Consider the following 26,320-nt stretch of genomic DNA (forward strand, 5'->3'; position numbering starts at 1 on the left):
TCCTGTCCAGACAGCACCGTTACCACAGGCACATCTCTTTTCAGTTGGGGAGCCTACATGCTCAGCCATACAATACATGGCACCTGGATACCCTGAGAGTCCAGGATGCACATCAGCATTCTGGAGTTACAGGCAATCCAGAAGGCATGCAAGGCTTTTCTTCCGTTCATGTGTGCTCACCACGTCCTGATACTGTCGAACAACATGCCAACCATTTTCTACTCAACAAGCAGGGAGGAGTGAGATCTGTCTCCCTGTGTGCAGAAGCAGTTAGCTTGTGGAACTGGTGCATCAGCAACCAAATCAACCTATCGACCACCTACCTTCCCAGAAAATGAAATACACTCAGACTCCTTCAGCAGGCATTTTTCAGCCAACCAGGAGTGGGAAATCCATGACTCGGTACTATGCAATATCTTTAATCTATGGGGAACCCCAACCAGGGATTCTCCTCCATAACAAACAGAAAATGTATCACATACTGCTCAAGAGGAGTCCTAGGTTACCACTCCCAAGGTTATGCTCTACTTCTTCCTTGGTCAGATCACCTGAACCATGCATTCTCTCCACTATTGCTTCTGACAAGAGTTCTATGTAAAATCCATCAGGACAGGGAATGGATTATCCTGATTGCCCCTTACTGGCCCAGACAGTTTTGGTTCCTGAATCTCCTGTGCATGCCCCCCCCAACATTTTCTGAGTTTCTGACCCATGGCAAATCAAGCACCCCGATCCTTATTAACTTCACCTCAGGGCTTGGTTTTTGGATGGGCGTTATCCTTAGAACACTCATGTTCCACAGCCGACGAGACGTACTTTCTAATAGAATGAAGGATTCCACTAGACAGTGTTACCTGGCAAAGTGAAGATATTTTTCTTCTTGGGAGCATCTAAGGACCATTTTTTCCCCCCAGAAAATGCAGAGATCCCTCTCATTTTAGATTATATCCTTTCTCTAAAGACATCAGGCCTATTCATCAGCTCCTTATGAATCCACCTGGCAGTGATTAGTGCATGCCATCCTCCTTCCCAGGGTTACCCAGTCTTCACTCACCCACTGATCACCAGATTTTGGAAAGGCCTAATTAGAACCTTTCCACCTATTCACAAGCCTGCCCCTCAGTGGGACTTGAATCTTGTTCTCTCAGCATTCACAAGACCATCCTTTGAACCTCTAGCTTCCTGCTCCATGTCCCTTCTCTCCATGAAGCCATCACCTCAACCAGAAGGGTTGATGAGCTTTGATCGATGATGGCAGATCCTCCTTTCACTGTATTCCATAAAGATAAAATTTTGTTATGATTACACCCTGAATTCACCCCCAAGGTTCTTTTGGAATCTCACTTGAACCAATCAATTCACTTATCTGTGTTCTTTCCTAAATCTCCCACTTCCTCAGAGCAACAGACACCATGCCCTTGATGTCTGGCAGGCTTTGGCCTTTAACCTACACAAAACAAGACCAATCAGGAAGTCCCAGAAACTATTCATCACTGTAACAGAAAGAATCAGGGGAAAAGCAACCTCTACCCAGAGGATCTCCAAATGGATCTCTGGCTGCAGTCTACTCTATCAGCTATTGAACCTTCCCCCTTGTGTCATCCTCCCCCCAGAGTAAGAGCTCACTCTATGAGAGCACAAGCAGTCACTATGGCATTGCTTCAGGAGATATCCCTCCTTGATATCTATAAAACAGCCATGTGGGTCCCCATTCACACCTTTGCGAGACACTATGCCATAGTCTAAGACTCCTCTGCTGATGCCGCCTTTGGAACAGCTGTCCTTCGCTCAGCCCTATCATCTATATCCTCGCATCCTACTGTTAAACTACTGCTTGATTACCCACAGTGGAATACAATAGGGATCATCACTCGAAGAAGGGGAGGTTAGTCACCAGTAACTGGAGATTCTTTGAGATGCGTGGTCCCTATCTGTATGTCACTACCTGCCCTCCTCCTCCTCTGCTTTGGATCGCCTCTTGAATCGTGGTGGAGAAGGAACTGGAGAGGCGGTTGATCTGTCCCACCCTTATCCCCTTTGTAGAAAGTACAAGGTGAACATGGGCAGACCAGTGGACACTACTTTCAAATTCTCCGGCTCCGGGTGCATAGTGTGCATACGTAACCCATAGCGGAATACAGATAGGGGCCAAACATTTTTAATAACCTCCAGTTATGGGTAAGTAATCTCCCCTTTTATGATTTTAGATTTCCAGCTTTGAATCTCAATACCATCTTCCAGAAACTGATGAGCATTAGGCAGAAACTGGAAATTTTCATGTTAAATCTAAATTCAGGACTCTTGGTTCTAATAAAACTTTCACTCTGTATTAAGAGCTTATTGCAGCAGCAAAAAACAAAAAAACTCACCTTTGACTAATATGGTGACAATGCAGTGTCTCAGTTGAAGGAGAGAGAAGACATCTGGAAGATATGTTCAGGATTATATGCCATTTGTTCATTTATCTGCATTCATATGTTAATAACACACCAGAGATTAATGACTTTCCGGTTCCAGGCAAAATTGTCATAGCTAAATATCTTATAATTGAGACGTCCACGGGATTCTTTTTTCCCTGCAGGAAAAGACAACTTTTTAACTTATCCTGATGAAGCTTAGGTAATAGCACAGACTTAGTGTTTAGTAAGTGCCAGATGCTTGTAAATATTGAGAAACTGGGAATTCTGACTAAGCTATCTGTAATGTTAGACAAATAACTAGGAATGCTGAAAGTAGCCCAAGCTTTCAATTTTTCTTTCAGAAAAACTTTGAAATACCCCTTTCTCAAATACAAGCTCCTGTAACCCTGGACAGAATGTAGTAGAGCTGGCAGTGCACAGCCTTCCCTTTCTTTTTCATTGAGACAAGGATTTCTGTATAATGTTGATCCTGTATGTGCACTAACATGTCCTTTTAACAGAGGTCTAACTGTAGCCTCTTCCCACAAAGCAGTGAGGGTCAAACAAATGTAGTTTCATGAGGTGGCCATCTATCCCAATACCTAAGTGGGACAATTGCCTAGATTTAAAGCCAGGGAATTATAGCTCTGTTTTTTCCCTTGCTCTGGTGGATCATGTGGAAGTCTGGGAACCAGAAACTCTTCCACTCAGCACTGACATCGCTCGGGCCTGGTTTACACTTAAGTTAGGTTGACATAGCTACATGGGTCAGGGATGTGAAAAATCCACACCGCTAACAATATAGCTATTCCAACTTAACCCTCAGAGTAGACGCAGCTATGATACTGAAGAATTCTTCCATCAAGGTAGATGGGAGGTGGCGTTCTACACAGAGGGAAAAACCCCTTCTGTTGACATAGGTTGTGTCCACATTACACGGTTGTGCCAGCATAGCTACGGTGACATAGCTATGCTGGTGTAGTCTCCGTAGTATAGACATACCCTTAAACTCTGCTTCCTTTTTTAAGGGTGTGTAGTAAAAAGTCACTTATTAAACGTCTGTAAAAGTGCTTTGAAAATGATTATAACTAAATAGTACATCCCTACATGTGCATACACAAATATTCCCCACATTTAATTCCTTTTAACCCTGGCAGTTGTAGCTATATTCTTTTGTTTCAGTTAGACTTATGCAGGACAGTCACACCATCCTTGCACCATACATTTACACTGCACTATAGTGTGGATTTGGCCTCTAAGGAGGAGCTCTGCTTCAGTCTCTGTCCTGCAGAATCAGTTTCTGAAGCAGGGGAGCCACACCCCTGGAGGCCAGAAGGGGATCATTCTAAAATGGTTTTATCTTTTGTGTGTAAAGCCTAATCTATTGACACACTGACTTTTCAGTCATATTCTGGTTTTTGAGTTTGATTTTTTTTTTCCTTGGGGTCTTCTTCCTGTCAATTCAGCAACTGACCGGAAGGTTACAGGTTACTTCTGAAAGTGACGGGCTAATACATTGGTTTAGTATGGGCAGGCAAAGCAAGCTGCCACACCCAGCTTAGCCAGTGTACTTGCAGGCCTGACTGGCAGCCTTCCTAAGCAGAGGCTGCCCCGTTGGATGTGGTTTGGTGACATGGACTTGTGTATTGGAGACCTCCTAAAATTAACAAGCACTTGTGGTCAAAGCCAGACTTAAAGCCGGATCTGCACCAGCGATAGTCTGATGTACTTGTTGCCCATTAGGAATAACAGTAGCCATGATTGTGGATGCAAGCGGTTGTACTAAGATCAGGCATGCATTTTCTTTTCTTTGGGGGTAGGGTGGTCTCATAATTACTGGGTGAGGTTCTTTGGCCTGTGTTTTGGAGGTCAGCCTAGATGATCTAATGGTCCCTTCTGGCCTTAAGATCTATGAAATAATGCCAAGGCACTAAGATTTTGAAAAGCACTGTGCACTGACCTCAAACTGCTCCCATTGAAGTCAGTGATAAAACTTCAGTTGATTTCAGTGGAAGCGGAGTTAAGCCAACACTGAGCATTTATGAAAATCCCTCCCTGAATTTCTAAAGAGGGTAGATTGTTATAAATTGCTAAAATCTGCATGTAAATAGAAAGTAAATATAAAAATGGCCTCTGTTCCTATGCTGCTGCTGTGGACATTGTGGAAATCTTGCATGTAGAGTAGTTACGTCATTAACTAAAGCCTCCTTTACCACATGAGAAAGAGGGATGAGACCACATGAGAAAGAGGGATGATGCATAGCTGTAAAATGGGGTGGTAGATGGTCTTATACTGTAGTCATAAGACTGGGAGTCAGGAGGAGACAACACAGTGAATCTGTAGGCTCTGAGGCAAGTCACATGCGCTCTCTGTGCCTTTTGTTTCCCCATTTGTAAAGTAGGGCTAATGCTTACCTGCCTTGCAGGTTGGGTGTAGGGCTGCATGTATTAATGGTCTTAAAAAAATTGTCCTTGGATAGAATAAAGTAAAGCTATATTAATTATATTACTTTACCATGGTGGTGGTTGTTGTTTTTTACATTTCCATGTTACCTTTTTTGCTTCATTTAAACTTGATTAACAAGTGACACCTCTTTGCCCTTGAAATGCATTCAGCAGAGTGATATTCAGTTTCTACATTTGGACACTATTCAATTTGCAGTTCCCAAGGAGAACTGAATTAGGTTTTATTAGTAAATTGGGCCCATAACGTTGTAGCCAGGTTTTATTAGTTTATCACACATCAGCATTAGCAAATTGTAAATCCCACTCAAACGAACAAGAAAAAGGCCTTAAAGAGAGGCCCAGAACCAGTGAAGTTTCTGGAGTAAAAGGTATTTATCCTGGAAAAATACTCTAGTGTTAACACTAAAGTCAAATATATATTTAACATATTCTAGTATAAGATCGGCTGAGTGGGATCACGAGCCCGCACCAAGTTTGACACATTTTCATATTTCCTTAGGTCTGACTGGATATTGTAAATTTGTGACATTAACAGCTAGCCTGTTCCTAGAAGCACCAGCAAGAAACTTGGTCCATTGTTGGGATTCTGAGCGTGTCTCATGAAAGGTTAATGGAAAGACTCCCGTTGATTTCAGTGGATATTGAATTGTACTCAGTGTGACAATTCAGGCTATCTTGGATTTATGAAGGTGATCTTTCAGATGTGGCATGTAGTGTGATCTTGTTATATTGTCAATGTAGTAGGCTTCTGATTTAGATTTTAGAGCCTGTCTATGAAGCTAAATTTAGTCATTGATAGAAATTGGCAATAGTGCCCTGATCATGTTATAACACAGTTTGATCTCACCTGTATGGATAGGACCAAGCCATGTTATTACAGTGTGGATGTTTTTACAGCCTTTTAAAGACCAGATCCCTGATCCTACAAGAATCTTTGCATGAGTCAGTGGGGATCCCCAAGGGCACAGGGGTCTGACCATACAGAGCTCGTTGCAGGATCAGGTCCCCAGTACTGACTCTAGTTTGGTGCTATCCAAACAAGAAAGAACCAACTCAGTGGTGTCCTAATGCAGTGATATTTCCTGTGTAGACAAGCACTTAGGAAAGGTCAGAAGGGCCCATTAGATCATCTAGTCTGACCTCAAAAGCACAGGTGCCACCTTATTACACAGTCCTTGCACCTAAGAGCTGATTGTCTAGAGCGAGGCAGACAAAAGGTGGAAGGGGAAAGAGGGAAAGAGAAGTGAAGTAACTGATCCAAGGCTGTGTGGTGGGGCCTGGAATACAACCCAGGACTCCTGACGCCTAGTTCAGTGCCCTATCTGCTGGACCACACTTTGTGGCCCATAATCGTACGGGGTCATATTGCAGTTGTTTTATGTGTTTTGTTTATTACTCTGAATAATTTGAGTAGCATTGTAATAAATGAAATAGCTTGGTCATGAATATTGTAATTTGTAATCTTTTCAGCGAGATGCAGATTCCATTTGGGAAGAGACTTGGCATTGAGCTTTTAATCCATTTCAGCTCTTAGATCAATGGATTGTTTGGGCCAGTTATGACTTGTGGTGACTCTTTAACTGTTTTCAGTTACTTCTTAGTCTACTGTATTCCACCTGCATTCTGACTGACTTAACCAATAAGATTTAGTTGGCTATTAATAATTTAAAAGAATATCAGAAAACTGTAGCAGTAAGATCAAGTCCCTTGGAATGTTTTACAGACCTCCCCAAATCTGGGTCTGTCTCTTTTGAAATGTAGCATTAATTAATTCCCACGTTCTGTCTGCTGTTCATAGCCCTTCCAGATGTGCTGCAAGGAATAGACTGGCTCCTGGGTTACAAGCCATCTGGGTTCTGTAAACTGATTTGCACTTACATTAAACAATAAGTGAACAGAATGTGGAAGAGTTATTAAAGCAAATGTACATTGCCTATAAATCTCCAAGTAAAATATTAAAATGTAGTAAATAAAACTGGAATGTGCAAATGAAGACCTGCCTGGTTTTAATAAGTTTAGCTCTGACCTTCATTTTCACCAAAAGAAAAGAATTTCTTAGTTTTATTTTTCTCCTTTAAAAAAAAAAAAGTCAAACTGCTTACAGAAGTATCTGAGACAAAAACAAGGAAATATAATGTTCTAAACTTGACTAGTCCAAACCACTCGAGCTGCTGTGACAGCTCATAAAACTGAGAGTAGTTCTTAACTGGACTCTGTTTTACATTGCCAGAGTGAATTTTCCTAGCAGGAAGTAGCCAGAAGGTTTATTTAGTTTCCAGACTGTGGCTTTGATCTCTCTTTTCTGTCACTACTCAGGTTACATAGCCCTTTTTCACTGCAGTAAATCTGCAACAGTTAATGAGAATAAAATTTCCTCCTTCTCACTGATCGCATGCTGTTAAATGCCAAACCACAGCCAGCAGCATATTTGCAGAACTAAGCTGCACTGTACAAAAACAGTACAATCAGTTTAATCTTGTTGTCTTTGTAATTCATTTTATTGAGCTTTCCTTTTTTAAGTGACCTATTTTACCAAGACAAGTGGTTGCAAGGCCAGACCTGGAAGAAAGATTTAAAACTGTAATAAACCAAAGGGGGTTTTGGGTGTTATGTGCAAACATGCTTGCAGGATTAAAAATTAAAATTTAGGCCTAAAAAGCCCAGCCTTTTTGTGCAGTAAGTTAGTAAGGATATTTCTTCAAGGTTACAGCGCATGTTCAGTACATGATATTCAAATTCACGTACCAAATTAATTATATTTCTGTTTTTGACAAAATGTTGTTGGTAGTAGAATTTTACTACTGGAGTTTGTTTTGCCAACCTTGAGGTATTCAAATGTGAGCCAGGCCCCCAAGATAGTGATATTAGTTTTTAGATACCATGAGATTTTTAAATTAATAAATTTGGATTTCTTTTTATTTGTCTTCTGGGGCTACTATTTTCAAGGCTTTCTGCACAATCATGAGAATGAGAAACCTTTTTATGTATTTAAAGCTGAGATTCCTGCATAATAAAGATCCAGGGCCCTGGAGTCCAGAAAAAATTCCATGTGTGCACATCTCATCCTTGATACATTCCCTTAAAAAGCATTCAGAATAGGGATAACTTCTGGACAAGCAAATTGGTGTCAATTATTCGTTTAAACTACACTAAAATTTTGGATGACTTGGGTCAGACTTCGTTGGAGCCTGCCCTGGTGTGTAGCCAGTAGAATTTGGTCCGTGATCTGTATGATCAATAATGCTCTCACAGTATTTGCTGCATGCTCCAAATACTGAATACTACAAATCCCATGTTAATGATTATGTACAGAAAGCAGTTTTTAAAGCTCTTCTTCACATGCAGTGTAAGTCAAAGCAAAACTGACTGGGGTTTTTTTTCAGCATTTTTCTGGGCTTTCGATTGTCTTCCAGTCTTTTCATGCCATGTTTTGTCATGCTGTAACAGGGCTCATGTGATATGAAAGACTAATTGTGATGTACTGGTTAGCTAGCAAGGAGCCCCTGGCGTCAGGCTGCCAGCTCCTTGGCGCTGACAACTGGGGACAACACTGTTAGCTAGGGACATGATGGCATTATTCTCTTAGGGAGCCATTTCAAAACATATCTGGGGAGAATTGCTTTTTTTTCTCCACTCACTTTTCAGCATAGCTCTGATCCTGGGGCATCAGCTGTGTCTGGTCCCTGGGAGTCGCAGTAAATGTGTAAATGAGATGGGAGTTTAGAATACACCAACTGCACAACAGGGATAGCTTCCTGACGGTGAAAATTGCATTCCCAGAACCTTTCCTACCAAGAGCACATCTTGCTCAGGGCATCTTGTGCATAATCCAGCACACGTGGTGAGAAGCATGTGGAAAACGGAAGAGCTAGTCAAGAAGAAAACTTTGAATTAAAAACTTGAGCCAGCTTCCGTTTTCTACCCAACAGCATAGTTCCAGTAACGTCCAGGGAGCTACACTCATTTATACTAGCTGAGGCGCTCACCCTTTGTTTCCCTGAGGCTGCCATACCGAGCATAAAACCGCCATTAGTGGAGTCCATTCAGATGGTCAGACCAGCTGTAATACTAGTTTAATATTGGGATATGAACTTCACCCATTTTCAGTACTGATATGAAATATTTTGGCCTATCCTTAGCCATTTTGGGGAACTCCTCCCTTGCTTCTCATGTTTTTTGTCCTACTGTTTTATTAGTTTTAGAAATGGATACCTCTGCTTGGTGGGATGACGGCTCTCAGAGCCAACTGGAAGGGGAGCATTTTCTGTGGAGTGGAGCTCAGACTTGAAAGTCAGAGCTCTTGAATTCTGTTATAGCTTTGACTCAGTTTGTGACCTTTGTAGATCATTTAGCTTCTGAACCACTTTCCCAGTCTGTAAAATGGGTGTAATGCTCACTTATCACAAGGGGGAACTGTGAGGCTTGTGAAGTAATTTTTGTAAAATACTTTTGTAATCCTCAAATGAAAGTGGCTGTAGATTTGCTCAGGCATTATTGTGCTTGGTGCCAGATTACTCTGTGTATTTAGCCAATATTTGTGAATACATTGGTTCTTTTGAATTTTTTGTTGACTGTCCTTTTGCATGATGGTAAATTGTTGTTTAGTCTTTCTGGTGTTTAAAAATATTACAGCAGGATCAGATTGGGGTTTTCAAATCTATCTTGGGCTGATCTATTTTAGGTACTTATGGTCTCTCCATTACTATAGTATCCGAGCGCCACACAGGCCTTGTCTACACTGGCAAGTTTCTGCGCAGTAAAGCAACTTTCTGCGTTGTAACTCCTGAGGGGTACACACTGCCAAGCCACTTAGTGCGCAGAAACTGCACAGTTGCAGTGCTATAAAAAAAACTACCCCGACGAGAGGCGAACAGCTTTCTGCGCCAGGGCTACAGCACCACGGTGTCAGTGTAGACACCATGGTCGATTTACAGCGCTGCGATTGGCCTCTGGGAGGTGTCCCACAATGCCTGTTCTTGCCTCTCTGGTCATTGGTTTGAACTCTATTGCCTTGTCCTCAGGTGACCAACTGTCATCCCCACCCCGTAAATTCCTTGGGAATTTTGAAAGTCCCCTTCCTGTTTGCTTGATGACACGTGCACTGGTCTCAGTGCATCTTTCCAGGTTGCCATGCCTGCTCCAAACAGGCGATTCTCCGCTTGGAGCAATGCTGAGCTGCTGGACCTCATCAGCATTTGTGGAGAGGAGGCTGTCCAGTCCCAACTGTGCTCCAGCCATAGGAATTATGATACCTAAGGACAGATTTCATGATGCATCACAGAAAGGGGCCATGACCGGGACACACTGCAGTGCAGGGTCACAGTGAAGGAGCTGCGGAACACCTACCACAAGGCACGGGAAGCAAACCGCCGCTCCAGTGCTGCTCCTACGAACTGCTGGTTCTACAAAGAGCTGGACGCGATACTTGGTGGCGACTCCACCTCCACTGTGAAGTCCTCTGTGGATACTTCATTGGCTCACATGCCAGTCGAGAGTGGACTGAGCCAGGAGAAGGAAATCTTGGACGAGGCTGTGGAGAGGGAGGGGGACTCAGAGGCAGAGGACGACTCGGAGGCCAGAGAGACATGCAGCCAAGAGCTCTTCTCTACCTTGGAGGAGGCTAGCCAGTTACAACTGTCAGATCTTGGCGAAGCGCAAACAGGAGAGGAGGCCCTTGGTAAGTGGCTTTGATTTTGTGAATCACTGAAGCGAGTTGTTGGGGACAGGACGGTTGCAGAAAGTAGGCTTGTGTCTGTATGACAAATGTACCACCACATGCCTAGTCTGAGCAGTGGAATAGGCTGTTGATTGACTTCCTCACTTACAGGAATCTGCCTCGGAGATCTCCAGGAAACGCTCATGTTGATACTGGGCAACCCACTGCTGTAGGTTCTTTGGCAGAGCTGCTTTGTTTCTTGCCCCATTAAGGGAATTTTCCCACGCCACTCTGCTGTCTCTGGGGGTGGGGGACCATTGCTGCACACAGGCGAGCCGCATAACAGGGCAGAAACCACAGTCTTGGAAAAGACCCTCCCTTGATTCCCTGCTCACCCTCAGCAGCGAGATATCTTCCATAATGATCACATCCTGTCCCCCCCCTACAGTGCTGGCTCTCCCCAAGAGCCATGTGCCCAGTGTACAGTAAGGTCTGGAAACAGATTTCCCCTGCCCCTGTGGCTACTCACCATTTTGGGGGCCTTGTGGCTCATGTGTGCTTGCTTGGGGTCAGCCAGTTAGTGACAGGTATGTGAATAGTGGCTGTGTTTAAAATCACTGAATCAGTGGCCTGTGTGTTGCAAACAATACTGCTTCTGTAAAATGTTTTGTTTTGGCTTCACAGATATGACCTTGGGAATCCAGCCTCCCTCTTTGTTATCGCCGGCTGAACGGCTGCACAGAATTAGAAAGCGGCCACGAAGAATTAGGGACGACTTTCTGCTTGAGGTCATGATGCACTCCGCAGCCGAAAAACAGGAATTGAAGGAGTGGCAGGACAGCGAAAAGAGGGACCGAAAGGAGAACGCAGCATGCCAGAATGAAGCCACGGAGTGGCTCTTAAATGTTATGGAGCGCAAAGTGGACACACTTGTTTTTTAATAAAATAATTGTTTTGATTTGAAAGCCATTTTTATTCTATTAATTGAAAGCAAACAGAGCCCTGCAAAGCAACACGTAATTTTCTTAAACCTTCATAGTGCATTATCTGCACCAATCACAATCACCTTCTAGCATTACAAGCTCTGCACTCCTGAGCATAGCAACAAATATTAGTGGCTTTCACCTTCAAATTGCTGCCTCAAGGCATCCCTGATGCTTATGGCCCCACGCTGCACCCCTCTAATAGCCCTGGTCTCTTCAAATTCAGCCTCCAGGCGCTGAGCCTCAGTGGTCCACCCCTGAGTGAAGCTTTCACCATTCCCTTCATAAATATTATGGAGCATACAGCCTGCAGCTATAAGCATAGGAATATTGTCAATGGCCAGGTCCAGCCTCCCATATAGGCAGCACCAGCGGACCTTTAATGGGCCAAAAGCACACTCAATAGTCATTCTGCACTTGCTCAGCCTGTTGTTGAACCGCTCCTTGATTCTGTCAAGGTGCCCCATGGATGGCTTCATAAGCCACAGCATTAAGGGATAAGTGGGGTCTCCCAGGATCACAGTGGGCATTTTGACTTCCCCTATGGTGATATTCTGGCCTGGGAAGAAAGTTCCTGCTTGCAGCTTCCTGAACAGGCCAGCGTTCCAAAAGATATGTGCGTTATGCAACCTTTCCGGACCAGCCTGTGTTAATATCTGTGAAATGCCCATGGTGATCCACCGGCGCCTGGAGAACCATAGAGAAATACCCCTGCTGATTAATGTGGCTAGGTGGTCTGGTGCCAGAATTGGAATACGCGTGCCATCTATCGCCCCTCTGCAGTTACGGAATCCCATTTGTGTAAAGCCATCCACAATGTCATGAATGTTGCTCAGAGTCACGGTCTTTCGGAGCAGGATGTGATTAATGGCCCTGCAGTCTTCCATCAACACGAGTCCAATGGTCAACTTTCCCACTCCGAACTGGTTAGCGACCGATCGGTAGCAGTCTAGGGTAGCCAGCTTCCACAGTGCAATCGCCACGCGCCTCTCCAAAGGCAGGGCAGCTCTCATTCTCATTTGCTTGTGCCACAGGGCTGGAGCGAGCTCATCAGAGTCCCATAAATGTGGCTTTCTTCATCAGAAAGTTCTGCAACCACTGCTCGTCATCCCAGACGTGCACGATGATGTGATCCAACCACTCAATGCTTGTTTCCTGAGCCCAAAAGCGGCATTCCACCATGGTCAGCACCTCTGTGAATGCCACAAGCAATCTTATGTCGTAGCTACTATGTGTGGCGAGATCAACGTTGCACTCCTCTTGCCTTTGTAGTTTAAGGAATAACTCCACTGCCACTCAAGATGTGTTAGTCAGAACGATACTGGTCAACAGTGCGGGATCCATTCCTGCAGACTGAGGAGGCAGAGCGTGCAGTACACAAACAGTTAAAGATGGCGCCAAATGTGGATGGGAGCACAGGGATTGCTGGGATGCGAAGCAATGCATCACAGGGCATTGGGATAGGACCCAGAATGCCCCGTGACCCCCTCCACCTTCCCACAACTCTTAGCAGCAGAACAGGAAGAGGTGCTCTGTGGGATAACTGCCCATAGTACACCGCTCCCAATACCGCTGCAAGTGTGAACACGTTATTGCGCTGGCAGCTGACAATATGAACAAACAACAATGATTTCCCTTCAGCGCTCTCTGAGTGGCGCTGTAACTTTGCCAGTGTAGACTACCCACAGTCTTCAATGTATTTATCCTCATAGCACCCCTGTGTGGTAGGGAAAGTGCTGTTCTCTCCATTGTGCAGATGGGGGCACGTAGGCACGGAGAGTCTAATGACTTGCCCAAGGTCACTTGGAATCAGTATCAGAGCAGGCAATTTATACTGGGTCTCCCAAGTCCCAGGCTACCCCCTCACCACTGAACCATCTTCCATCACTCAGCAGAGATAATAGGCTATGCTACTTTTCAACAAGACATACTGGGTTCTGAATTTCTTAATTCAGAGCTTTTGTTTTAAGACCATTCAGTTGTGAAACATTTAAGAATCACTTCTCAGCAGTGAACTCTAGAGCTCTTTTCCCTGGATACGTAGCTGGACTTGGATGTCGCAGACAATGCTCATTTTTCCACAGTTCTCAGATTTTGCTGTTGGCCTATAATTAAATGGCTGGAACAAGAAAATTTTGTTAAGATGCTCTTGGACTTTTTGCCAAATGGCATCTGGAAACTCCATTTAATCCAGTGTTGTGAAAGCCGGACATATGGCCTCCTTGGGGTTAACCTGTTTTAATGAGTGACAGGAATAGGTTTGATAGGTTTCTCTGATGCGCCTCCTCCTTTCAAAGGTTAGTTGGCCAAATCTAATGGTTTCATACCTCCCACTCTACTCCACTGAAGTCAGTTGTTTTGCTTAGGGCATAAAGTCAGTCCTGTATTAGGTCAATACATGAAACTTAAGTCTGTGCTTTCTAAAGTGTGCCCAAATGTGGAAGGGATTCTGTCACATGCTAAATAACTTGGTGAGGTATTAGTTATGGGTTCTGTCTGGTTGCTTTACACAGCATCTTTCTCTTTTGGCTGATTTAACAATTAGGGCTGATGACATTAACCATATTTAAAGAGAGTTCATACTAAGTTCTGGGTCTGCTCTTCAAAGCCACATGATCAGGAATTTTAGCCAGTTGATTCTGCCTAGTTTTAAACCCTTCCCTCAATACCTTCTACCCTGAGTATGCACCTAAAAAGGGGGCCACAAAAAGCTGCCGAATATTCAATGCAATTCGTCCTTCCCTGAGAAAATAAATTAGCATAGTATAATAAAATTTTTCTGGCTGGTGACAGATCTTTATTAGAGTGATTTCTTACAGTCAGTTTGTGGATTTTTTTTTTTCAGCAGGCAACACAATATAACGTTTCAGTAATTAAAATGGCTCTTCCAGGGCCATTGTGACTAGCGTGGTGTCATTCATGGGCCCATTACATTCACACAGGCACAGGTCTGCACTCTTTTCTCTGGCAGCATAGGCATGATCTAATTAGGATTTTGTTGTAGCTTGTCTTGGTGAAAAGGGGGAGAATAACAGGTAATGCTGCAGAGTTTTGTGTGAATCTGTGCCTGTCAATCAGGATTGCAGTACCACTAGAGAGAGCTAATAAAACATTTCTGTTTAATGGCCTGATCATTCACTTCCTCCAGCTAAGACTTCCCAACCATGCTCTGGCAGCTTGGCCCAAGAAGTCCAGCCCAGCAGCTCACTGATGCTTTCAGAACTGACAGCTTTCAGAGTATTAGCCGTGTTAGTCTGTATCCGCAAAAAGAACAGGAGTACTTGCGGCACCTTAGAGACTAACACATTTATTTGAGCATAAGCTTTCGTGAGCTATGGCTCATTTCATCAGATGCATACAATGGAACATATAGTAAGAAATATATATACATACAGAGAACATGAAAAGGTGGAAGTAGGCAAACCAGCTGTAAGAGGCTAATTAATTAAAATGAGGTATCAGCAGGAGGGAAAAAAAAAAACTTTTGTAGTGATCATCAAGATGGCCCATTTTAGACAGTTGACAAGAAGGTGTGAGGATACTTAACATGGGGAAGTAGATTCAAATTCATGTTCTCTGTATGTAAATATATTTCTTACTATATGTTCCATTCAATGCATCTGATGAAGTGGGCCATAGCCCACGAAAGCTTATGCTCAAATAAATGTGTTAGTCTCTAAGGTGCCACAAGTACTCCTGTTCTTTTTTTAGAACTGAGTGTATTTTCACACAATCCCCATCAACACATGCATGCACACATTGCTACGACTGCTAACGTATGTCAGTTACATTAGTGGTCTCTTTGATCCACTGTATTGTATCCAGAAGGAGTTTTGATCTGGAAAATGGATGAACCGCATCTATGACTAGCTAAACTCCAGGCTGTCTGCTCGATCTTGTAACATTGGAGAAATAATGTCAATTGAAGCTTTGGTCACTTGTTCGAGGTGGCGGCAACAGGGGTGTCTCGTACCCCTGACTTCCATGGGTAACACCAAAATGGGGTGTGTGCAGAGGCTCTGATCACCCCCTCCACCGTGGAACAGGTATTGTACTCTGGACACTTGGAGAGTTACAACTTGTGGAGTTCCCAAGAGTGTACCAGAGAGGGGGTTTCTCTCCAGCAATTGGACAAGGTTGTGGCATTTGGAATGTGTGCGCGCTGGGGACCCGCAATATTTGAGTGGGGTCCTCCAGACTCCTAACTTACTGCTCCTTCAGGACACCTGCTGCCATTGGTTAGCTGCCACCTCAGTGTGCTGCCTCTGAGGGAGGAGATAGGGGGCTGGTTAGTGTCATGTCATTGAAATCATCGGTGTAACACCAGCATAAAAGTGGTGAGTCAGGCCCAGATTGAGCATCGGTGGGATAGCTGTAATAGACTTCATTCACTTCAATGGGGAACACTGCAAGTTTGGGGGCAAAGTAGGAGCATAAGATGGGACTCTGTCCTGCCCCCAAAGTGAGTAGAGTCTAAGCCACACACATTTACATGGGGGACCTCCGTGGGATCTGGTAGCAGGGGAGGAGGGTAATGCTGCTTGAGTTTCTCTTCTACCTCCCTCACTACAGCCCTCTGTCCTACCCATTTGTGCAGAAAAGTAGGGGAGATGATGTGGCTCCTTATTATAGGTGGGGCTGATAGTGCAGCCTATTCTTATGGTTGCTTGTCACTTCCCATTATAAGACCCTGTCTTCAGTGGCTTATAACTTTGCCAGAATTTCTCTTTGGGCTGAAATTTTCCATGCTGGGTGTCTGCCTCAGGCTGAATTTTTTTTTAAAACTTCGGCCAAAATGATTTAGTCATTTCTGAGAACAAGACTAAATAAAAATGTTGTTTTGCCCATGTTAAAATAAATTCTGGTGACCTTTTCTTTAAAGAGCTCTAGCACCCCATGCTTTGGAGCAGGGATTTCAAATTAGCAGTGTGGGGAGGCCCTTTGTGTCAGGGATATGCGTTTTATTGTCCCTGTGAAAACCCACTCTAATCTGGCCAAGTTATAAACCTTTGAAAAATTACAAATGGTAATTGCAGTTCACACAAATTCAGTGTAGAGACTGGGACAGATTTTAACGGCTAAATTACCTGAAGAGTCTGTTCACACTGAGCATAGAATCGTAGGACTGGAAGGGACTTCGAGAGGTCATGTAGTCCAGTCACCTGCACGCATGGCAGGACTAAGTATTATCCAGGCCATCCTTGATAGGTGTTTGTCTAACCCGCTCTTTAAAACTCCAATGATGGAGATTCCACCACCCTCCTAGACCATTTATTCCAGTGCTTAACCACCCTGATAGGAAGTTTTCCTAATGTCCAACCTGAACCTCCCTTGCTGCAATTTAACCCTGTTGCTTCTTATCCTATCCTCAGAGGTTGAAGAGAACAGTTTTTCTTTCTTCTTCTTGTAACAACCTTTTATATACTTGAAAACTGTTATCATGTCCCGTCAGTCTTCTCTTCTCCAAACTAAACAAATCCATTTTTTTTCAATCTTCCCTCTTAGGTCATGTTTTCTCTACCTTTAATCATTTTTGTTGCTCTTCTCTGGACTTTTTCCAATTTGTCCACATCTTTCCTGACATGTGGTGCCCAGAACTGGACACAATACTCCAGTTTAGGCCTAATCAGCGTGGAATAGAGAATTACCTCTTATGTCTTGCTTGCAACACTCCTGCTAATAAATCCCAGAATGATGTTTGCTTTTTTTGTAACAGTGTTACATTGTTGACTCATGTTTAGTTTGTGATTCACTATAATGGCCAGATACACTCCTTCCTAGGCAGTCATTTCCCATTTTGTATGTGTGCAACTGATTGTTCCTTCTGAAGTCGAGTACTTTGCATTTCTTCTTATTGAATTTCATCCTATTTACTTCAGATCATTTCTCCAGTTTGACCAGATCATTTTGAATTGTAATCCTATCCTCCAAAGTTCTTGCAACCCCTTTCACCTTGGTATTGCCCGTAAACTTTATAAGTGTACTCTATGCCATTATCTAAATCATTGAAGAAGATATTGAACAGAACCAACCCAGAACTGATCTCTGTGGGACCCCTCTTGATATGCCTTTCAAGCTTGACTGTGAATCACTGATAACTATTCTCTGGGAATGGTTTTCCAACTAGTTATGCACCCACCTATTTCCCTAGTTTGTGTATGAGAAGATCAGGCAAGACAGTATCAGAAGCCTTACTAAACTCAAGATACATCACATCTACCACTTCCCTCCTATCCACAAGGCTTGTTAGTTGGTCAAAGAAAGCTATTAGGTTGCTTTGACATGAATTGTTTTTGACAAATCCATGCTGACTGTTACTTATCACCTTATTATCATCTAGATGTTCACAAATTTTGATTGCTTAATTATTTGTTCCATTATCTTTCTGGGTACTGAGGTTAAGTTACTGACTGGTCTGTAATTCCCCAGGTTTTCCTTATTTCCCTTTTTATACATTGGCACTATATTTGCCCTCTTCTAGTCCTCTGGAATCTCTCCCGTCTTCCATGAGTTTTTGAAGATAATCGTTAATGACTCAAATCTCTTCAGTCAGCTCCTTGAGTATTCTAGGATGTATTTCATCAGGCCCTGGTGACTTGACGATATCTAAATTGTCTAATTTTTAACTTGTTTTTTCCCTATTTTAGCCTCTGATCCAACCTCATTTTCGCTGACTTTCACTATGTTAGATGTCCAATTGCTACTTACTTTTTGGTGAAAACTGAAACAAAAGAGTAATTTAGCACTTCTGCCATTTCCACATTTTCTGTTGTTTTTTCCCCCCTCATTGAGTAATGGGGCTACCCTGTCCTTGATCTTCCTCTTGCTTCTAATGTATTTGTAAAATGTTTTCTTGTTACCCTTTGTGTCTAGCTAGTTTAATCTCATTTTGTGCCTTGGCCTTTCTAATTTTGTCCCTGCATATTTGTGTTATTTGTTTATATTCATCTTTTGTAATTAGGGCTGTTGATTAATCTCAGTTAGCTCACGTGATTAACTCAAAAAATTAATCACAGCTTTAATCACACTGTTATTAAATACCAATTGAAATTTATTAAATATTTTGGATGTTTTTCTCCATTTTCAAATATATTGATTTCAATTACAACACAGAACACAGTGTACACTGCTCACTTTATTTTTGATTACAAATATTTGCACTGTAAAAATGATAAAAGAAATAGTATTTTTCAGTTCACCTCATACAAGTACTGTATCTCTTTATCATGAAAATGAAACTTACAAATGTAGAATTGTTTTGTTACATAACTGCACTCAAAAACAAAGCAATGCAAAACTTTACAGTCTACAAGTCCACTTGGTCCTACTTCTCGTTCAGCCAGTCGCTAAGACAAACAAGTTTGTTTACATTTACAAGAGATAATGCTGCCCACTTCTTACTTACGATATCACCAGAAAGTGAGACCAGGTATTCACATGGGACTTCTGTAGGCGGCATTGCAAGTTATTTACATGCCAGATATACATGCTGTACATTCGTTTGCCCCTTCATGCTTCGGCCACCATTCCAGAGAACATGCTGATGACAGCTGTTAAAAAAATGTGTTAATTTGTGACTGAACTCCTTCGGGGAGAATTGTATGTCTCCGGCTCTGTTTTACCCGCATTCTGCCATATATTTCATGTTATAGTAGTCTCGGATGATAACTCAGCACATGTTGTCCATTTTAAGAATACTTTTGCTGCAGATTTGACAAAACGCAAAGAGGGTACCAGTGTGAGATTTCTAAAGGTAGCTATAGCACTCGATCCAAGATTTGGAAGGCACTTCAAATTCTTAAAATCTGAGAGGGCTGAGGTGTGGAGCATGCTTTCAGAAGTCTTAAAAGAGCAACACTCCAATGCAGAAACTACAGAACCCGAACCACCAAAAAAAGAAAATCAGCCTTTTGCTGGTGGCATCTGATGCAGATGATGAAAATGAACATGCGTCGTTCCACACTGCTTTGGATTGTTATCAAGTAGAAGCCATCAGCATGGACGCATATCCTTTGGAATGGTGGATGAAGCATGAAGGGACATATGAATCTTTAGCGCATCTAGCATGTAAATATTTTGTGATTCCAGCTACAACAGTGCGATGCGAATGCCTATTCTCACTTTCAGGTGACATTGTGAACAAGAACTGGCAGCATTATCTCCTGCAAATGTAAATAAACTTGTTTGTCTGAGTGATTGGCTGAGCAAGAAATAGGGCTGAATGGACTTGTAGGCTCTAAAGTTTTACATTGTTTTATTTTTGAATGCAGTTATTTTTTGTATATAATTCTACATTTCTAAGTTCAACTTTCATGATCGAGATTGCACTACAGTACTTGTATTAAGTGAATTGAAAAATACTATTTTTTGTTTTTTACATTGCAAATATTTGTAATCAAAAATAAATATAAAGTGAGCACTGTACACTTTGTGTTCTGTGTTGTAATTGAAATCACTATATTTGAAAATGTAGAAACCATCCAAAAACATTTAAATAAATGGTATTTTATTATTGTTTAATAGTGCGATTAATCACAATTCATTTTTTTAATTGCTTGACAGCCCTATTTGTAATTTGACCTAGTTTCCACTTTTTGCATGCTCCGGCCTAGAGCTGAACAGGACTTTCCATGCAGCTCTGGGCTACGGCAGGCCATTCCGGGTGCAGGTCAAGGCACCTGAACCGCAAGCAGGGAGGCTGTGATGCCACATGATGGAATTTGTATTTTCAATTTTTTTTTAAATTGAATAATAAATAATACATAGGGGGAAAAACAGCCACCCACCAGCCCACATTAAAAGAACATTAAAGTTGCAAAATCAAGCACTCAGAAATTAGTACATGCTGGAATTAAGGTCTCTGCAACCTTAATTGAGACTTCTTGTGCATATGCATTATGGTACAGTCTTTAATTACATGATCACATACTACTTTTTCCTTCAGGGCCCCTGGCTCACTCAGGAGAAATCAAAGCTGTGTAGTTAAGGAGGATGTCTATAGGAGCCCTTCCTCATTTGTTGCAGAAGTTGGAAAGTTTATAGTGAATGAGGCAGGAGACTGCAGAAAAAGAATGGATGGTTTCATGGTTAAAGCAGTTGAACGGTACCCTAGAGCATTAGATTCCATCCCTGCCTCTGACAGAGTTCCTGTGTGATGCAGGGCAAGTCACTTACACCAAACTTTGGCCACCTGACTTGAGACCCTTAATCTGATTTACAGAAGTGCTGAGCACTCCCAGCTACAGCTGTAAGTCAGGCCATGTCTAGACTTACCAGGCATTGATGCTGCTGCGATCAATGCAGCGGGAGTCGATTTAGTGGGTCTAGTGATTAATTAGAGACTATATCAAAAAGCATATGCACAAGGGAACACAGAAAACCTGAATTCTGGCATTTCCTAATTTTTGAGTGCTTGACTTTGCAATGTTAATGTTAATATAATTCTTTGTGTAATTAATATTTAATAGTATGCAGATATGCATGGTACTTTATGTAGCAATAACTGCACAGTTCCTGCCCCAAAGCTTCCATCCAAGATGAGTTTGAGAGAGACAAAGTATGGGAAAGATGAACAGAAGGGGAAGAAGGAAGGTGGGGCCATGAGATACAGAATTTAAAATATTTGTGGTTTATCATGCAATGATCATATCATTACAGGTCATGACTATAGTTACAGGATATGTTATTACATATAAAAACCTCTGACTTTTTAAAAAATTTCTAATCTGTCTCCCAGGATTTGCTGTCATAAGCTGAAGGGCAGAACAAATTAGTGGACAATTAAGGAGAAACAAAGAAGTAGCTGCATCAGACTATTATATAGTGGGTCTATGGAATCTTTCGTCTCTTTGCTTACCAAAGTCCAAGCAACCATGAGTAGCTACCATCTGAATGCTAAGTGACCTGTGTGACATTAGCATAGTGGCCTCGATCCATTACTTAGTAAACAGGGGTCCATCACAAAACGATCATCCTAGCTGGCACTTGATTGGCAGTCTCAGCAGAAAGTCCAGGGAACTAATGGCTTCAGGCTACTCATTGATCCTCCCAACTCTACAGGTGGTCTTTGTGTGTGTTGGGGAGGGGAAGCACACTGAGAAACTTGTAGTCTCTTACTTGCAGATAAAGGCTCTTGGGCTTTCAATCTAGTACTTTTCATCAACACTTAAAAATGAGAGCTACCAAGAGAGGAGAGAAAATAAAGACTTAAACACTATCAAGTCCTGTCTCTTGTTGGCACTCAAGTATGGTACGATTTAGATTTATTATGTATTATTTATGTATTATAATGCTGGGCTTATGTCTCAAAGTTATGGTGAGTGGTGTTTCATTTTCATGGTTTGGGTACCCCATGAGGGAAAAATACAGTCTTCTACCATGTATTGAACATAATTCATCCTCTGTTATACACAGGAACCTGATACAGTTTATGCATTCCAAAGTTTTATGGCATAAGATTTTACAGCAGGAAGGCTAGAACTGTAACAGTACCATATGTTATCAACAATACTGTCACTGACTAATAGAGTCTCTTTCAGAAGTGAAATGATAGGACTCTGAGGATAAGATTATTGTGAATACCAGTTGTGTGGCTTGGGGGGGGGGGGGAGGGAACCTTGCACATTTTAAACTGTATTCTTAAAATATTCATCATTATAAGGTATGCAAATGATTCTCAAAGAGGGAGCTCTATGTCTGTGGGCAGCACTGAGGCCAAGTTTTCAAAGGATCCTGCACACCTAAAAACATGGACCTAATCCTCATTCCATTGATGTCTATGGAAGTTTTGCCAGATCAGTTATAAGTCCGTGGGAGCAAGATCAGATCCCATGTGCGTACATATGTGTTGCATAGTTATGCATGCAAGTGAACTTCAGTTGAGCAAAGCACCTAAGCACATGAGTAGCTTTAAGCATCCGAGTAGTCCCACAGAAGTCCGTGGAGCTATCATGAGTGAAAAGTTCTGCACATACATAAGTGCTTTGCTGGATCAAGGCCCCACCTTGCGTGTAGGGATAAACATTTGCACTTGTACTAAATGGAGATCTTTTTAAAATGTGTTCCCATTGACTAGTTTAGTGCCTCTTAAAATTACAAGTGGGTCTTGCATCAATCTGATTCATGCAAAATATTTAGGTAGTGGGGGTTGGCTGGTCTTCAGAGTAGAACTAGGATTTGAAGACACCTGGCTTCTATTCCTGGCTCTGACACTAACACTGTATGTGATCTTGACCTCCTGTTTTCAGTGGCCAATTCTTTTTTGTCCCTGCATTTTTGGATGCCAAACATGAAACAGAGACCAAAAAAAATCATATTTAAGTCCCTTAAATCCATATTCAAGTTCTGAAATACAATTTCCCCACCTGCTGTGGGGTCATGTATCAGCTTTCACCAGAAGGCCTATGTCCATCTCCACTTCATCAGGAGGTTGCAATCTCTTCTTTCAGATGTGGACCTGGCTTCCCTCATCCATGCCTGTGTCACCTCACAGTTTGATTATTGCAGTGCACTCTGCATGGGGCTATACGGTATCTTTAAATACAGTATAAGACTGAAGCTGGTGTATAGTGAGGCTGCCTGCATCCTCAGCAGTATTTCCTTCTGGGAGCGCACAGTGCCGGTGCTCTGGGTTCTGTTCTGGCTACCTGTGGATTTCCAGATAGATTTCAAAGTGTTACTTTTGACCCATAAAGTCCCAAATGCCCTGGAAGCTGCCTTTCTGAAGGCTTGCCTAACCTGAGGAATTAGCACCCATATTACTGCAACTGTCAGCACCAGTGCTCAGAACGGGGCTGAGGTGTCTTTACCACTGTCATGAAAATCTACAGCGAGCAGTTGTGCACCATCGCTGGCCATTTTTGTAATTCGGGTACTAATTTTCCTAATGTGGAAGAACCTAAAGAGCCCTGTTCTCTGCCCGCACCATAGAGTTACAGCCAGTGCGGGCCCGTGAACTGGAATACCGTCAGAGCGCTGGCACAGGGTGTCCCCCTTCATCCCCTGGTCTGAAACAGCCCAATCTTCCAGGTCTACTACAAAGCCTGTCTGTTCTCTCAGGCTTTGAGCGAGGGACAGGTACAATGAGAGCAGGTATATGTGGGGAAGGGAGATACTGCCTGGCATTTCCTGGCTTGGATAAGGGTGATATTGCTAGTTTTGTTTGATTGTATGTTAAAATGTCTCCTAGGCACCATGGACCCAGGGCAGGCACATTATTTTTGTACATTATGAATCAAGGTAAATATCAATAAATAAAGCTGTTAAGAAATCTCTCTTCACTCATGCACATTAGGAGCACTTTCCCCCTTGGCATGTGTTCTTCGGTTCCCCAGCCGTACAAGCAAATTAGAAAGTTCAGCTGTCATTCTGGGAAGGTCATAGATCATGCCAACAGCCTGAGTAATCCAAGAGGTTTTAAGTATCATTGCATTTAGTTTAAAGTGAAATTTGCTCTGACAGGGGTTGGCAGACCAATAGGAAAAAGAAATATTTGTGCTTGGAGAAGTGCATGTGTAGAGACTGCGAGTATAACTGATGGCTGGAAGTGATTTCAGTCTAAAGAAAACAAATCATTAAGAGAGTGCATAGGGGTAAAATACACAGTTCATATTTTAAAGGGTCTCAAAATGAACCAGCAGCTGAGGTTAGCATTACATAATAATTAGATGTGTTCCCTGTTTAACTCCATGAGTCCCAGACATGTTGGTAAACCATCAGTGAGAAACCAGTGGTGCTTTTGCTGTATGGTGAGCACAGTCACTAACGTCTACCATCAAGTAAAAGAATTTTTAAGAGAGAGATGCCTTAACAGTTTACAGATTAGAGCAATTTCAGAAACTCACTTGCTCCAGACTCACTACAATGCTGTGCAATCGGTTTCTATTAGATAACTGTATGTGGTATGAATGAGCTCCCATTAGGTATCAATTTGAACTGTGTAATGGGAAGTGAAAATGATGGATTTTTTTTAGGGGGATGAGGAGGTGGAGGATTGGGGTTACTTGCTTGATTTCATTAAGATATGTCACTGCCTTTTCAGAACAGGGGTCTGTATAGTGCCCAGCATCCCTTTAGGTGATGTATCAATAATACTAACCCCAGTTCTTTAGTTAAGAGTAAGTTGAATTTGATTGCTAGTGTAGAAATAAAAGCAATTGTTATCGCCATCACAACCTAGAGCAACTTACCAAGAAAGATACGCAAAAGCTGGATGCATTTCTTTACAAATGTCTGAGAAGAGTAGTGGGAATAACATATAGAGATAAGAAGACGAATGAAGAAGTCAGAAAAATTACTGGACAAGGCACCCTCTAACAAATAATCTACAAAAGAAGACATCAGTGACTAGGACATGTGCTGGAAAAAGAACGCTTACGAAATACCACCCTTGAAGGGAAGCCAGAAAACAAAAGAAGAAAGAGAGGAAGACCGCGAATAACATAGAAACAAACAGTTCTGAACCACATCAAGCATCTCAACATGAAATGGGAAGATTTGGAGAGAAAGGCAGTTGACAGGCACGGATGGCAAATGTGGGTAGCCCAATGTGCAGCAAAGCATGGGATGATCTATGGTCTAAGGTAGAAATAAGAACCCACAAAGCAAGTTATCTCAGTCCGGTCACTAGTGGACATCTTAAACCCCACCATCACAACTGGCTCCATCCTTGGCAGAGGTGTGGAAAGACTCCATGGGACATAGATACTAAACTCCTTTCTCCACCATCAAGGTGGCCTTTCCAGGTCAAGATTGCGGCAGAACGCAGGCATGGGGCATGCTTATGCTGTCATTACTCTTGGTCTAACTGCTCTGGGTGCCACCAGAACATCAGTCTGCAGTGCTGGCAAACCATCCCCGCCCCCTGATTGTTCACTTTTTGTCCCTGGTACTCCATTTTCTGGGTTCTGTGGCCCCTCCCTCAGCTGAGGGGATGGAGGGACAGGGAGGCTTTCATTCAGGTGGACTCTGCCCACCAATCCCAATCATCCAAGAGGGTAGGCTGGGAATTTTCAAGAGCACTAAACTCCCTTGAAAGCAAAACCAATATTTTCTGAGGCATAGACAAGGATTCATTTACCTGAGGGAAATATTTAGATAATGCACCATTTTCTGGAGGGTGGTGAGTTTAATATAATTTTTTGTTCTCTCTCTCTCTCTCTTTTTTTTTTTTTTTTTTTTTTTTTTTTTAATGCAATGTCTGAAGTAGTTATCAGCTGATCCATCTCTTGCATTTTTCTTCAGGACACTACCATATGTCGGAACCATTTGGAAATAACTGATGCTGCTCAAAGTTTAACCTGTAGGGACCTGTACCTAATTACTTACACATTTACAAAAGGGGGGAAAATTGATTTGCTGAGAATGTAATTGAAACCATGTTTTTTTGCCTAGCTTTTTATCCATTTAGATACATTTAGAAGTTGTTTAAATAAGGATTACTAAACTGGAAATAGTTGGAAGTACTTGGCAATATTCTGTAATGAGGAGAGAGTGCCATCTAGTGGTTAATAGTACTTGTGGCCAGCACAGTATTCCACACCTTTTTTTGGTATCCTAAACTATATTAGGGCGGACAAAGGCCAGAAGAAACCCCCACATTTCTGCAATGCTAGGTGTAGCCACTTTTGTATTTAATTAAGAGAATCTGCCCATAGGCAATCTGAGTCTGAGGATGCTGAGTTTTGTCTTGAACTAAGTAGCCATTTGGGGCTTGCAGTCTCCTCTCCCCATTTCACCACATTAAAGTTGAAAGGGGCTGCACCTGATTCTGTTTTATGCAAAACAGGTGTGGTCTTTGGGTTTCAGCCTTCAGCTGG

At 42.5% G+C, this 26,320-nt stretch overlaps 1 protein-coding gene across 3 annotated transcripts in view; it reads left to right on the forward strand.

Moving 5' to 3' along the window:
* The window catches only part of KIFAP3 (kinesin associated protein 3), a 154,196-nt gene that overhangs the window by 118,375 nt on the left and 9,501 nt on the right, over positions 1–26,320 (forward strand). Inside the window, exon 20 of one of the 3 annotated variants that reach the window (XM_034778758.1) lies at positions 23,692–23,741. The exons of the other annotated variants lie outside the window; for them this stretch is intronic. Within the exon in view, the coding sequence (XP_034634649.1) occupies positions 23,692–23,741 (50 nt within the window). The remainder of the gene's footprint in view (positions 1–23,691; positions 23,742–26,320) is intronic. 3 annotated transcript variants of the gene reach the window in all.

Source organism: Trachemys scripta, chromosome 8 (genome assembly GCF_013100865.1).
Source record: "Trachemys scripta elegans isolate TJP31775 chromosome 8, CAS_Tse_1.0, whole genome shotgun sequence".
Taxonomy (NCBI): Eukaryota; Metazoa; Chordata; order Testudines; family Emydidae; genus Trachemys; species Trachemys scripta.